General features: G+C 33.1%; 1 protein-coding gene across 1 annotated transcript in view; it reads left to right on the top strand.

Moving 5' to 3' along the window:
• PIGK (phosphatidylinositol glycan anchor biosynthesis class K) overlaps positions 1–16,661 on the top strand; it is an 86,378-nt gene that overhangs the window by 44,741 nt on the left and 24,976 nt on the right. Inside the window, exon 10 of the mRNA XM_006187001.3 lies at positions 15,946–16,030. Within this exon, the coding sequence (XP_006187063.2) occupies positions 15,946–16,030 (85 nt within the window). The remainder of the gene's footprint in view (positions 1–15,945; positions 16,031–16,661) is intronic.

Here is a 16,661-nt window from a genome sequence, read left to right as displayed (position 1 = left end):
CTTCAGTTATAAGAGCCTTTCTTTGTTCTTCATCTGATAGGATCAACTTTTAAAGTTAATTAATGTTTTCTAGTATGATTTCTCAAAAGTGAAAAACAAATGAAAATTAATAAATTACAAGAGTTCAAAGGATGTGATCTCAGAATACTTGAATCTGTCTCATGATAAGTAAGTGTGGATGCTGGCCGAGAGTTACTTTGCACCACACTTAGTAGTAGTGGATCTAGTTTAAATGGTCTGAATGACTTTGCCAGTCAGTGAGCGATTTAAACTGGGTTGTGTTAAAAGTAGTACTGTATCTAATTTTTAAAATGTTTATTTCTTTATACCAAATATATGTATATTAAGAGTATGTATCTTGAGAGATGGAGTAGGAACATAGTGTTTTAGATTTCTATTAGGTGATATAAGGATTGCATGCTTTAGGAGAATATTTTGCACTTTTGCTTTATGGTACTAAGACAGGTAATAATGAACTATATGGTTAGAGATAAATTATTAGTTTAGGCAATCTCTGGCTTAGAGATACTGCCCTCAGTTTCTGTTGCTTCCAGTAGGAGTTGTAACTGCTCCGATTGCTTTTCATAAACATGATGTATATATCAAAAATCTTATATTCAGTGTTAGGGAAAGCTTTATCTTATTCTTTGAAAAAATAGCTGATGTTCATAATAATTTCTCTTTAGTATGCTGAAACATAATATATATGTCATAAATCAATGAAAATGATTAAAATATATCTTGTATGGTTTTAATGCTAAGTGTAGTTTTTTTTATTCCTAATTCTTTGAAAATTAGGCACAGTAAAACCTTGAGTATCCAGAAATTAGGTAACTTCTAGTAATAAAGAATACATGAAAGTTGCCGGTGAGTTGGCTCTGAATATGAGAAATTCCATTTTTACCTTAGGTATAAAAACACAACCTGACTTCAGAGGCCTTTGGCATTCATTGTTTGAAATATTATCAGGAGGAACATTTCTCAATAAAAGAATACTCTGTACTATTCAGAATTAAATTAACATTGTACTTTTTCAGAACAAGAAATTAATATAAATGAGTTAGAGATGTGATTTGAAGTTAATAATAAGGAACAATCATTTGACTTCACTTTCAGAATTGTTGCTGACTGGATTTTTCTGAAAAACTCTTCTGTTATAAAATACTTAGGTGCACTATAAATTACAAAAAAAAAAAAAAGCAATTGTCTGGAGACAAGCATCATTGTTTGATGAAGGGCATTTCTGGCTTTTTCCAGATTGAACTAAAACTGGTGGCACCTCCTTATTCAGGAAAAGCAGCTGCCCAGGTTCAACTTCCCATAATGTTCTTGGTCGCAGCTGATGTTCCAAACATGCAGCTTCCCTAAGCAGCTGGCAACAAGCTCAGACTCTGTCTTCCCTTTGCAAGGCCTGCTTAGCCTCACTATAAAATGAGTACCAGTGGTGGGGTCCCCGTCCTAGAGCCAATCCATGATGGGTCCAGCTGCACCTTAGTCCAAACATGCCTTTACAGAGGACTGTGTGCCTGTCCTGCTGCAGGCCCTTTTACCCGTGAGGCAGAAAGTATTTGCAAGAGCCCACTGCTGAACAGTGGCTCTCAGTAGGAAGCTCCACTTTCTTCAGTAATAGGGAAATCTCTTGGAGAAAAACGTTTAAGGAGCTAAAATCTAAATGGTAAGTAAACATGGTAGGCAAGTTTCCCTGTAATTGTTGATATAGAAATCTAGAGTTTTGAGTTATAATGGCTTTGTGTGAAGGTCAAGACAAAAAGCTATGGATAGTTGGGCTTAAGAAAATAACTGTCAGCTTAACATTGGTTACCGCTAAACTATCATTAAAGAATGAACAAAAATAAGGACATTTTCACATAGAGAAAAGCTGAGTGTATTTTGAATCAGTACACGCTTACTTAAATAACATCTAAAATAATCACTTCTTGAAGAAGGCAAAGGAGAGAGGTCTGATTACAAGGAAGAATACTGAGCTCATAAATTAGCACTAATATATTTAATAACAATATTACGTAGAAAGGAGAGGAAATCATTGGTTCTAAAGTATTCTGAGGTTAATTTTGGTGGGGGGAAGAAGAGGAGTAGATTTTAGTAACTTCAGACACTAAGGTAAGTATGCATTTTACATTTTAAGAATGACCCTAAATGACTAGAAATAGACGAAATAGCATAAAGACAGCAGTACAGGAGAGAAAATGGAATTTAAAAAATTAGGGAGGAGGCAGCAAAGGAGTGAAGGTGAAATGTAGAAAAAACAGGAAGAATAGGAATTACAAAGTAAGAAGACATATAATTATGTTGCTTATGACAATAAATTTAAGTGAATTAATTTAGTTTAAAATAGAGATCATCATATTAGAATTTAAAAAAAATCTATAGACAGAAAACATAGTGACATTAAATGCTGAAAATAGAAGGATTACCAGGCAATTGCTAACCAAAAGAAAACTTATGTAGTTATTAATATTAGAGAAAGTAGACTTCAGGAAAGGGCATTACCAAGCATAATGAGTGCAACTAATGGTAAAAGGCTTAACTGATCAGGAAGATGAAAGCATGTTAAACTTTTAGTTACTAATAACATAGGTACAATATATTTTTAAAAAATACATATACTTGAAGAACAGTTTGATAAATTCACCATTGTAGTAGATTTCAGTATTACATTATCAGAAATTGAGAAAAGATTCCCTCAGATGTTTTGAAATTAAAGATATGAGCAACATGATTTACTGATGGATTCAACAATTAGAGAATAAACATTTTTCACAAGTCCAAATGTAATACTTTAAAAAATTGACCTACGGGCCAAAAAAAAAACCCCATATCTTAATAGCTGTAAAGTGTTTGAAATCTTATGGAGCTTTTTTTCCCCTATCACAATAGAATTGTTATTATCAATAGCAAAAAAAATTATTTTATATATTTTATTGTTTAAAATATATATATGTGGAAATTTTAAAACACACTTTGAGTTATTCTTGGAATAAATAAAAATAACACTGGAAATTTAAAAAATACTGAGAATTGAGTGATAATGAAAAACTTAAATATTGAAAGTAGTAGGATATAGTTACTAATTCTGGAATGATGAAATAATTTGCTTAGGCTTATGATCCCACCAAGACTAGCTAGAAAAATCAGGCAAAAATAATATTTTTAAAGACATCAGAGAAGTGCAGAAGCAATGTGGACTGAGAAGGTAAAAATCCAGATTGGGGAAAATTTCTTAGAGATGAGCTGAAAATCTGTAGACACTTTTCCGCTGAGTTAATTTATTGATTCTGGGAGTAGGCCAAAAGTTGAGAATCTAGGTTTGGTCCTGGCAGTGGGTCATTGCTTGTGGATAGAGAAACCAGCAAAAATCTTGGTGACTGTGTGAGGCTAGAGCGACCAATTGTCATTCAGACAAAAAGCAAGTTTCCTTTTCAAGATATTTGCCTCAATCACATGACCAATTTCCCTTTCAAAATATTTGCCAGATTCTGAAGCTAAAAGAAAGCTAACAACTAAGCAGAAAAACTCTGAAAACAAGAGCTGAATTTACTAGTCTTACAATTCTGAAGAGATAAAGATCTTCAGGGTGTGAGTCCCTGAAGAACATGCCAGCTGAGAGTTGATAGCCCTGGAGATGGTGGTGAACTGACACTGACAATTTCCAACTACTTTCCCCTTTGGATGTATTTCCTGATTCTGGGTGCAGCAAGAGAAAAGATCAGCCAAGTATAGCCCATGGGCCACGTCTGGCCCACCACCTGTTTTGTAAATAAAATTTTTTTGAGAAAACAGCCACATTCATTCCTTTATTCATTACATATTGTCTGTGGCTGCTTTCATGCTATAATGGCAGAGTTGAGTACCTGTGATGGAGACTGTATGGCCGGAAAGCCTAAAATAGTTACTCTCTGGCCCTTTACAGGAAAAAGAGTTGTTCACCTCCATACTAGAGGAATCTGGGCTTGGCCTCTGATGGAGGGTCACTAATGAGGACAAAGAGACCAGTACAGCTTTTGGCAATTCACTGCAGCTGGAGTTCCTAACCTGAAGCTATGCAGGACAACAGGACAGAAATCTAAGCCAGGAACCTGTGAAAAGCATAGTGGAAATTCTGTTGTCTCTCTGTGCTGAGGGGACAAAGGTCTACCAGGCTTCCATTTAAAATCTTAAAGGGCCTCACTGTAAGAATAGGGGCAAATTAAAGGTTAAATGAGTTTAATCAAAATTGTAGGGCAGTCTTGCTCATCCCTGATAGAATGGAAGTGGTCAGACCACCACTCTATAAATGCCTAGCAGAAAAATTGTAGATCTTCCCAGATGGAAAACAGCATTGTCAGTAGGTTTTTTTCCTTTAAGTACACAGTATCCTATACACAATCATCAAAAATTAGTAGGTGCATAAAAGGGAGGACATTGTGACTGTATTATCAAAAGAAAAAACAAAAACAAAATAGACTATAGAAACAGATATAGAAGTGATGCAGAGCTTGGAGTTAGTAGAAAAGAACCTTAAAATAACTATTTTTAATATGTTCAAGAAAATAGGAAAACATTCTTGAAAACAGACAAAAAGATAGGCAGTTCACCAGAGAATATGAATATATCTAAAACAATGAAATAAACATTCTAGAATCAAAAATACTGTATCTGAATCGAAGAACTCAATGAGTGGTGTAACATCAAATTGGATGCATCAGAAGATAGCATTGGTGTACTTGAAGGCAATTCAATAGAAAAAAAAATGCAAGCTGAAGGAAAGAAAGAAAGAAGGAAGGGACAGAGAGAAAAGAATAAGGGATATTAGATTCAGTAAAATGATGTAATGTGTGTAAATAGTGTCTTAAACCAGAGGACAGATTGAAAATAAGGAAGAAACAATACATAAAGAGATAATGAACAAAACTAATGAAACACATCAAACCACAGATTCAGTTAATTCTGCTAATCCCAAGCAGGATGAATGTGAAGGAAACCACATCACAGTAAAAATGCTGAAAAATCATAGACAAGGAGAAAAATCTTAAAAGCCCACCAGAGAAGAAAAGGCACATCACCTTTAATACTGACATAAACAGTGGAAGCCATAAAACAACAGAATGGCATGTTTAAAGTGCTGGAAGGAACAAAACTTCTAACCTGTAATTCTGTACACAGCAAAAACATCATCCAAAAATGAAGGTGAAATAAAGATGTTTCCAGACAAACAAAACAGTCTGTTGCCAGTGCACCTGAACTAAAATAAAAACTAAATAGAGTCCTTGAGTCAGAAATAAAACGATCCCAATGGGAAACACAGAAATTCAGGAAGGAATGAAGAGAACCAGAATAGGCATATACATGTCGTTAAGATAATTGAATATTGGTGGGACAAAAAACAAGTAAAAACTGTCTCTTTTTTGAGTTAAATTTGTAGAATTAAAATATATGACAACAACAATGCCAAAGGCAGAGGGATAAATGGAATCAAAATATTGCAAAATACTATTCTTATTGGAGAAGTGGTAAATGTGATCAGTTTGGTTAGATTAACAAGTCAAAGTTGGATGTTATAATGTCCAAGGTAATCACTGTAATAATGTATGTATAACTACCATGTTAAGAGAGGAAAAAGAATAAATAAAATATTTGGTCAATGCAAAAGAACAAAAGAAAAAGGAACCTCAAATAGATGGGAAATAGAAAGTAGATAATACTTATAAGTCCAGTTATATCAGTTATTGAATTAAATACCGTTAGACCAAATACTCTCTCTGAAAGAGTAAAGTGGTCATACTGAATTCAAAACAAAACCCCCAGATGTGCTGTATTCATGATATATCTTCAATATAAGGGTACAAAAATCACTTGGAATGTGGCTGAAGTAATACTTAGTGGGAATTTAGGAAAAAAGGAAGTGAAAGAAATAAATTAAGCCTTCAAGTAAAAGAATTTGCTTTTTTTTCAATTGTAAAGATATGTAAACTCTCCCAATAAACTTCAGACAAGCAGTAGGCTTAGATGGTTTTTACCTGTGATGTTTACCAAATACATGGAGCCAACATACAGAACAGAATAAGCAAAGAAAGCATACTACCTAACTCATCTGGTGGGAGTAGTTAATTTTGAAACCAAAACTAGACAAAGAGAATATGAAAAAATGATAGAGCTAACCTCATTTATGATCACAGATGTGTAAGTCTTAAATACAACCCAATCAAATTAAGTAATGTAAAAATAAAAATACTTCATGATCAAATAGAAGTTATCTTAAAATTGCAGGAATGATTAAGGGTTAGAAAATATATTAATGTATTTCATCCTATCATTACATTAAGTGAGAAATATTTTATAATTGTTTCAGTAGATGCAGAGAAAGCATCTGATTAAAATTCATCAGTCATTAATGATGAAAAAGGCACATCAATATGGCTTAGCAAACTAGAAAGAAAAGGGAGCTGCCTTGACTTACTAAAGTCCATGTATCTAAAGCCAGCAGCAAACATTGTACTTTAGGGTGAATCTTTAGGAACATCTCAATGAAACTGAGATGAGATAAGGATACATACTATAGTTCCATCTATTCATCATTGCACAGGAAGTCCCAGCTAAATGAAGAGGACGAGAGTAAAAATAGGAGGTATAAGAATCAGGAAGAGGCAAACTTTCCCTATTTTTTTCACAGACCATATAATAGAAAATCGAAGAGAATCTACTGTTTAATAATTATTGAACTTAAAGTAGGGAAATAGGAGTGGGGGACGATGCCATACGAAAATTGTAGAATAGACTACACTGTATAGCACAGGGAAATATACACAAAATGTTATGATAACTCACAGAGAAAAAAATGTGACAATGAGTGTGTATATATGTCCATGAATAACTGAAAAATTGTGCTGAACACTGGAATTTGACACAACATTGTAAAATGATTATAAATCAATAAAAAATGTTAAAAAAAAGATTGATAAAGCTTACTGCAACAAAATTAAAATATCATGTATAATAAAAAAATGCAAAGTTAGAAGAGAAAGTCTGGGTGAAATTATTTGTAACATGTATGTCAAAGAATGTCTATCCAGGTTATATAAGTAACTCTACACATTGATTTAAAAAAAAAAAAAAAGACAACCGAAAAATAACCAAAGGAAATACAGTTTGGAAAAGAAGAAAGACTCTCGTCCAGTGACCATTCAAATATATTTTTAAAAAGGAAATGGAAATTAAAACAATGAGATACTGTTTCTTGTAGAAAATTAAGTGGTGATGAGGGAAATGGGAACTTACACATTTCTGGTGGCAGCATAAATTGATACAGCCCGTTTAGATAGTAATTTGAATGTTTCTAGCAAAATTTAAAATGTGCGTAAGTCATGACCCTGCAAGTCTACTTCTCAATAACTATTCTAGAATAGGTGTTGGCAAACTTTTTCTGTGAAAGGCCAGATAGTAAATATATTAGCCTTTGTCAGTTGCAAATACTCTGCTATTGTAGTGCAAAAGCAGCCATAAATAATACATTAACAAATGAATGGGTTCAAATAAAACTTCATTTACAGGCACTAAAATTTGAAATTTTGTATGTTTCATTTTTCATGAAATAGCATTCTCTTTTTGATTTGTGTTTTCAACCTTCAAAGAAAGGTAAAAACCATTCTTAGCTCACAGGATATATAGAAGCAGTTGACAGGCTAGATTTGGCCTGTTGGCTATAGTTTGTCCCTATTACAGAACATGTAAGCAAAGTAACCTGGGAGGATATTTTTGCAACATTATTTCTGTTAATAAATAATTGAAAGCAGATGTCCATCCATAATGGAATGCCTAAATAAAATGAAACATTTTCATATTCTACCATATAGCCTTTAACAGTAATAACTAGATTGGTAATCGTATTGACATGCATGGATCTCAAAACATGTTAAATGAAAAAAACAAGTGGCTGAATTATACATAGAATATAATTTATTTTATTTTATTTTTTGCTGGACTTTTTTGTCCTTCCAGTTTTATTAAGATATAATTGACACATAGCACTGTATACATTTAAGGCATACAGCATAAGTATTTGACCTACATACACCATGAAATGATTATCACAGTGTTTAGTGAACATCTGTCATCTTATATAGATACAGAATAATAGAAAAAGAAATAGATTTTTTTCCTTGTGCTGAGAACTTTTAGGATTTTATTCTTCTAACAACTTTCATATATAACATACAGAAGTTGTAATTATATTAATCATGTTGTACATTAACACCTTTAGTACTTCTTTATCTTATAACTGGAAGTTTGTACTTCTGACCCCTTCATCCAGTTTCCCAACTGTCCACTCCTCAGCCTCTGGTAACCACAAATCTGATCACTTTTTCTATGAATTTGTTTGTTTGAAGTATAATTGACCTATAACATTATGTTAATTCCTGGTGTACAACATAGTGATTTGATATTTCTGTAATTTCAAAATGATCACCACGATTAGTCTAAGTTACCATCTGCCACCACACAAAGACATTACATTGTTTTTGACTGTATTTACCACACTGTATATTTAATCCCTGTGACTCATGTATTTTTTAACCAGAAGTTTGTACCTCTTAATCTCCCTCACCTATTTCTCTTATCCCCCACCTCCTCCCCTCTAGCAACCACCTGTTGGTTCTCTGTATCTATGACTCTGTTTCTGTTTTGTTATGTTTATTCATTTGTTTTGTTTTTTAGATTCCACATGTAAGTGAAATCATCCAGTATTTATCTTTGTCTGTCTTATTTTCTTGCCATAATACCCTCCAGGTTAATTTATGTTGTGGCAAATGGCAAGGTTTCATTCTTTTTTATGGCTGTGTAATAGTCCACTCTGTGTGTGTGTGTGTGTGTGTGTGTGTGTGTGTGTGTGTGTGTGCGCGCGCGCGTGTGCGTGTGTGAGAGAGAGATATCTTCTTTGTCCATTCATCTGTTGATGGAGACTTAGGTTGTTTCCATATCTTTTTTTTTTTTTAACTTTTTTTTATTGAGTTATAGTCATTTTCCAATGTTGTGCCAAGTTCCAGCGTAGAGCACGACTTTTCATATCTTGGCTATGTGAATGATAATGCTGCAATGAACATAGAGTGTAAATATTTTTCTAAATTAGTGTTTTGTTTTCTTCCAATAAATACCCCGAAGTGAAATTGCTGAATTGTGTGGTAATTCTATTTTCAATCTTTTGAGAAATCTCCACACTGTTTAGTGGCTGTACCAATTAACATTCCCAGCAACAGTACATGAGGGTTTCCTTTTCTCCACGTTCTCACCAACACTGTTACTTGTTCTCTTTTTGATAATAGCCTTTCTGATAGGTATGGGGTGGTATCTCATCGTGGTTTTGATTTGCATTTACCTCATGGTTAGTGATGTTGAGCATCTTTTCATGTGTCTGTTGGCTTTCTGTATGTCTTCTTTGAAATGTCTATTCAGATTCTCTGCCCATTTTTTAATCAGGTTGTTTTTGAATGTTGAGTTGTATGAGTTCTTTGTCTATTTTGTATATATTTATATATTTTCATTGTATATGCTTATATATAGAATGTAATTTATTAATGAAACTGGATATTCTGCATATTTTTCATTTATACATAGATACATATGTATGCAAAATAAAAAGAGTAGAACAATATGCATATATAACTTCACTTATATGTACCTACTGGAGTGTCTAACATAGGGTAAATGCTCGATAATTTTGACCGATTTTCCTCTGACTACCCACTGCCACCACTATTTTAGAATTGCCTTTGACTCTACAAAGATAATTCCTTTTACATACACGGTTTCCGGTTTTGGAAACTTTTGGAAAGCCTGCCTACAACTTCTACGAGATTAAGAGGTCCTTCAGTGAAAACTAGAACTTGGTTTTCTGGGATTTTGTTATATTCACTTTACTGAGTTGCTTGCGAGATATTCTTTTTTAACTGGTATGTGTACCCTTATACCTCACTGCAAGCTGATGATAAATAAGATGGCATTTTAATAGTTGGGCCATAAATTAATGTAACCTGAATTCTCTGGGGAGTTAACTTTCTGTTCTCTACCTCAAATTATGTCCCTTTCCCCTGACTCATCATCCTCCTTGTGCTTCTTCAAAGTAGGTAACAGGCAAGGTTATGTTACAGTATCTCTGCTTGCAAAGTTTTAGTTTGACAATTAGAAGAATGGTGATGTTGTGAGTTTGGGAGGGGGATCTCATTTCAAAGATGATGCATTCAGTTGTTCCTCATTTCTATAGAACCTATCTTCACAAAAATAACCTTCAGTGACTCTTGGGACGTTTCTGGAGTTGTAATAGCATTTTGTGTTTGTCTCTATTGACCAATAAATTTGAGTTCTTTTTTCCCTTAGAGTATCTTTAAACTTTCAGGATGTCATAGGGCTCCGAGTTTGTCAAGTATGTCTTGCACAACAATACGTGTTGTCAATTATATGAATGCTTTGGCATTTTTAAAATGCAGTTTAGGAGTGGAAGATTTCTACCCTTTTTTCCCTAACAAGATTGAAGTAAGGAAGTAATTGGTTTCTTCCTATACTTTTAGTTTCAAGGAATTCTTTTAAGCTGTCACATTTAAGAAATTACACTAACTTTGGCTAGCTTCTTGTTTTTCGTATGTTTAGAGAATTTCTTCTTAATGGCTTTGGGTTACCCTACATCATCTGTCTGTCTGTCTGTCTTTCTTTCTTTATAAATTAAAAAAAATTTTTAATTGAAGTATAGTCAGTTTACAATGTTGAGTCAATTTCTGGTGTACAGCATAATGTTTCAGTCATACATGTACATGCATATGTTCCTTTTCATATTCTTTTTCATTATAGGTTACTATAAGATATTGAATATAGTTCCCTGTGCGATACACTAGGAACTTGTTGTTTACCTATTTTATATCTAGTAGACAGTATCTGCAAGTATCGAACTCCCAATTTATCCCTTCCCACCCCTCTGCCCTGGTAACTATAAGTTTGTTTTCCATGTCTGTGAGTTGAATTATTTATTGATCTTCTTAATTTTTAGTTTGTATTTGGCATAGCACAGTGTCTCTGTTTTCCTGTTTTTATTTTATTTTTTTTAATTGGGTGTATTTCTAGTGTTTGAAAAGATGCTTTGGCCTTCTGTCCACAGTAAGCTAGATCATTTTATATAGGAATAATCTAACCTCAATATGGCAATACAGAGTAAAAACTTCACCTGTTTCTGAATCAGAGATGACTTTATATATGGGCACAAAAAATAATTTTGCCATGTTTTTAGGAGTGCTTAGACAGCACAGAGGAGGAAGATTTTTGAGGACACTGAGCATCTATGAAAAAGAACAGAAAAGAAATGAGAGTTTGTAAAGACCAACTTCACAGGTTTCAGAATTGTGCCAGCAGTATTTTACCTACTTATGTAGAGGATTTGGACAATATTTTAAGTGCATTTTGATTTAAGATGGTAGCATCACTGTATTGGATCCAAAATCTTTCAACAGTATAAGCAAATTCTATTCCATTTATTGTTTTCTTCAAAAGCACAGTTTAAAAAAAAAGTAAAGCAAAAAAAGGAATATACAGCTTTTTACATGGAGAAACTATCTCTTGTTAAATTACTTAAGTAGAACTTCTTAGTGAAGAATATTGAAAAGAGATAATAGAAAAAGTATATCCTTTTAGGAGGAACTCAAAACGTTAAATGAAAGGAACAATATATGGCTTTTAGAAAGAGAACATTACCATTTTGCAAGAAAATATTCCAGGTTCCCTTAGGACGGCAGCCATCTATAAATTGGAATTAACACAGATAGTTTTCTCAATTTCTGAATTATGCTGTACGCATGGACTTCTTGATCAGAGCACTGGCTACTGAAGATAGAAGAGATGGGACTTAGAAAGTGTGAGTGACCTTAGGTGACAGTCTTGGGAAAGCATTAATTCTGAGGGAATGGAACATACCTTGCAAGGAGGGAGGGGGTGTCCCTTGGAGACTTGGTAGTGAAGGGAAAGAAAGAAGCAGATAAAGATAAGGGTTTAAGGGAAATAAGATACATGAAAAAAAAAAAAGACAAATTCTATTCCCACCCCCCCACCACAACAAAGTACCATTTATTAAAGAATCTACACTTCAGTGCTAGACACAGAGGAGGGTGATGTTGAACTGAGAGAAATCTAATAAGCCAGCTTATCTCCTTTCTTCCCTCCATCACGAGATAGCTAACTATTACTGATCCTGAAAAAAACCAATATGAACAATCTTCAAAAGAAAAAGAGGCCAGTAGCTGTACAAAGTTATGGTAAGAAAACAGAAAATTAAAGCCAAATCTCAGCACACATAAACACATACACATGCAGAATGAAAGGAAAAATAAAAAGAAAGAAAAGAAAAGCCATAAAACAGGAAAACTAAGACACAATACTCGAACACAAATAACCTATATAACAAACAATTGCATTATGAAAGGACACCATGCATCAAACACTCCAAACTCGCAATTGAAATGGACAGTCAACAGGAAGATGTATGAAATAGGAGCTGACTGAAGTCGGGAAAGGAAGTCAACAAAAAAAGACAAAAATCACTTCAGAAATGAAAACTAAATTACGAGGTACCCAAGGGAAAATAGATATTACCAAAAGTTCAGTAAGAGACATAAAGAATAGAAATGAAAAAGTCAAGAAAATGAAACTGAAATAAGGTAGATAAAAGGATCAGTGAAAAAGTGATAGAGAAAATCCAGTATGCTTAGTTCAAGAGTTTGAACTAGAAAAACAAAGGAAAATGAATAGAAATGATACTTAAAATTAGGATAAAACAAACTTTTCTGAAATGAAAGATCTGAATTTCCATATTGAAAGGACTCCTTTGTACCTTAAAGAACTGATCTAGAACAACTGATTCTTAGCTATATCTTATATCCTAGTATTAGACCTTAAAAAAAAAAAAAAAGACCAGCTGGTCCTCCAAGCCAAAAAATAATAATTTAAAATTTTAAAATAAATTTAAAATGAAAATAATTAAAATAGAAAATTAGTTTGACCCCACCCTTTTAGCAACATACAAAGCAAGAAAATGATGGACATTTTCAAGAAATTCAAATGAGTTATTTGATTTATTGTGAAATGCTGAACAAGTTAAAAAGTCCTAAGTCCATAGTGATCCCCAAGATTACTTGTGAACTGCACCTTGAGTGACTTTTTAAAAAAAAGTCCTGCAGTTCTGCAGTTATTAAGAAAATTTTTAAACCCATCCTTGATTGACACATGCCAAGTGTTTAGATGTGAAGTGTTATGATATCTGAAGTGTTAACATATCTGATATGTTACTTTCAAATGGTTCAGAAAAAATGAAACAAAAGAAAATAAGGAAAATAAGCATGGTGGAATTTTTCATAACAACTACGTGGCATTTTTAAAAAGTCATTCAAAACAAATTGCTAGATTTCTAATGTTTCTATCTTTTTATATTGACTGAGAGATTTTTGTGAGTAAACTGAATTCCACTTTTTACATCACTGCTTTGTATTTTTGGAGTAAACAATGGAGATCTTTACATATTTCTATTTACTCTTAGAATTAATTAGTTAAATTAATTAAAATAATCTAATTAATTAATTAATTAGAAATGATTCAATCTGCATTCATTTTTTTCAATAGATAGTTATTGAAATTTCTGGTTGCCTTAACAGGCAGTGGCACAAAACTGTACTGAGTAGTCACTGTATTCTTCCCACCACAGACATACAGTAAAAAATAAACACAAATATGTCAGTTTTGCTTAAAAATATTCTTGATGAGGAAGGAAAAATTTTAATTGAATTATTTATCTTTTTCTGATTGAGTTGTAATATATTTTTGATACAAATCTTTTTTTCAGATAAATGATTTGCAAATATGTTCTTCCTTATTTCGGTTTTTTTTTTCCTAACTTTCTTGATAGTGTCCTTGGAAGCACGGAAGTTTTAAATTTTGATAATATTCAATATATCTGTTTTGCTTTTGTTGCTTGGTGTATGTTTTATATACCTAAAAATGTAGACAGACTTTTTAAAAGTATGTTGTGAAATGTTTAAAAATAATGTGGGGTTTTTTTGGTCAATGAATATTAATTTTTAGTGTTAAAATATACTGTATTAGTCTGCGAGGGCTGCCGTGACAAAGTACCACAGACTGAGTGGCTTAAGCAACAGAAATTTATTTCCTCACAGTTCTGGAGGCTCCACATCCAAGATCAGGGTGTTGGCAAGGCCTCTCTCTTCCCTTGGTGTCTTCACATGGTCTTTACTTTGTCTCTTTCTGTGTCCTAGTCTCTTCTTATAAGAACACTAATATATTGGATTAGGACCTAACCTCATGACCTCATTTAATCTTAATTACCATTTTAAAGACCCTATCTCCAAATACAGTCACATTCTGAGCTACTCAAGTTTAGGGCTTCAACATGAATTTTGAGGGGACACAATTCATCCCACAGCATATATATAACATAAAGTTGACTGTTCTCACCATTTTCAAGTATACAGTTTAGTGGCATTAAGCATGTTAACATTATCATATGACCATAACCACCATCAGAACCTTTTTTATCTTCCAACACCAAAATTCTACCCATTGAATAGTAACTTCCCATTCTCCCCTTTCCCTTGACAGCCGCTGTTCTACTTCCTGTCTCTTTAAAACAGTGTTTCAAGACAGTTTTTTTCATCATTGGTGAGAGACGTCAGAGTTCCCCCAAATTAATTATTTTCACACTAATCTGCAAAGTATATACAAACTTTTACCTAGCTAAGAGGTTTTTTTAAGCTGTTAAATCATATGCAGAAGGGAGGTGTACACATTTTGTCCTTATCTGTATGTCTGCCTTTTTATTGAGACTCCAGATTTCTCACCATCAGATTTTTTAACTGTAGCCCTAGAGATTAGACTAGTCTTGTTTGACTGTTTTTCAAGATAATTCAAGGTTTCGATTTTTAAAATTTAATTATAAGTTGATAAGTTGATACATAGTTTATAGGAAAAAAATGGTAAATGAAAGTTTAAGTGTGTTTAGGTCTTACTGTTTTGAAGTCTAATGTTTATTTGCTATTTCAAAAAGGGTAAATAATTTTTTAAAAACATTTTTTCTAATTCTCCTTGTTTGAGGAGATACTATTTTTTACCCCTACTCTGCACTTTACTGTTTTATGCTGTGTTAGGTATGTGTTATGTCAACTCTGCATCTCATTGTAAATACAGGTATTAAAGAAAATATTTTCCATATAAAATAATCTCTCAGAGTTATTGTTGTCTTCATTTTATTCATATATTCATTCAGCAAACATTTATTGAGCCTTTATTATATAGTAAACATTGGATGTACAAAGAGGAATGAGACATGGTTTTTGTCTTCAAGGAGGTAAAAAATACCTAGATTGGGCTAAATGAATTATTTTATTTGAAAGAAGAGTAAGCAAAGAAGTTGTGGCTGGTCCAACAGGAAACACAGTGGAGAAAATCAGAGTGTCATGGAGCTGCAGGGCCCACTGGCAGGTGACCAGTAGTTGGATATAGCTGAAACAGTAGACTCGGGCATAGAGGAGTTGCTGAAGATGAGGCTTGAATGGTTGGAGCCAGGATTTGAAGACCTTTAAATGCTATAATAAAAAGCATACCCAATGAACAGGGAGTTCTTAAACACTTAAGTCTCACAATGAAAGGCAAGATCTGAGAATATTAAATGATGTTAGGTAGTCTTATTACCTCGTAATTAATGTAATCTGAATGCATCTATAGTTATGTCATTTAAAAATTATCATTAGGTAGTTTTTCATAGATTATCGACAAATACTGATTATTTCAAAATCTTGGATATATATTTTTAATATATTTCATACTTGGCATATTTAAATATTTGCCTTATTTAAAAATAGTATTTACCTTAGCTTTGGTTTTTAATTTTTTTTTTTTCTTTTCCAGCTATAAGGAAGACCAGATGGATGAGGAACTCATGGAACCTCTGAAATATGCTGAACAACTTCCTGTGGCCCAGATAATACACCAGGTTTGCTTTCCATTTCATTCTTTTGGAAGAAACAAGACTTTTAATCTCTGGAAAGTAATTGCTTTTGTTAGGCTGTTCAGAATCAACGGCCATAGCTGAAAGGCATTCCAGGCCGTCTGTCCCTATTTAGACTCCACCTACTACAGCTGGAAGTCTCATTCAAAGCACAATATTAAAAGGCTACTTGCTGTGTAGCAGTAGAATTCTTGCTTATATAAAATACAGGGTAGAATCAGAATTATCTTTTGTGCATTACTTAACAACAAGACTTAATTTTAGAGAACTTTGATTTGAACTATTGTGTATGGTACTTGTTCGTGACAAAGAAAAAGAGCTGAAAAAATATCATTTGGTACAATTTTTTTGAGTAGCTAAAATGAGAAAGCAGTCTCTCTGTACTTCCTCCACCCCACCCCATTATCAGCTCTTGTAAAGTGGAATTCTAAATGTCATGTGGGTAATTTTTTCATTTCCAATTATAATGACTCTATCATTCCTTCTACATAACTATAATCTTAAAGAAGGCAATGTGGTAAGTTTTTAAACTTAGATTTTGTACTATAATTTTGACAGCATATAAAGTCTGCCCTGCTGAGCCAGAATCAAAGAATTTTAAAAATAGTCTGTTGGT

Source organism: Camelus ferus, chromosome 13 (assembly GCF_009834535.1).
Source record: "Camelus ferus isolate YT-003-E chromosome 13, BCGSAC_Cfer_1.0, whole genome shotgun sequence".
Classification (NCBI taxonomy): Eukaryota; Metazoa; Chordata; class Mammalia; order Artiodactyla; family Camelidae; genus Camelus; species Camelus ferus.
Note: the sequence above shows the minus strand (reverse complement) of the source record. Positions and strands in the feature narration are given on the sequence as shown.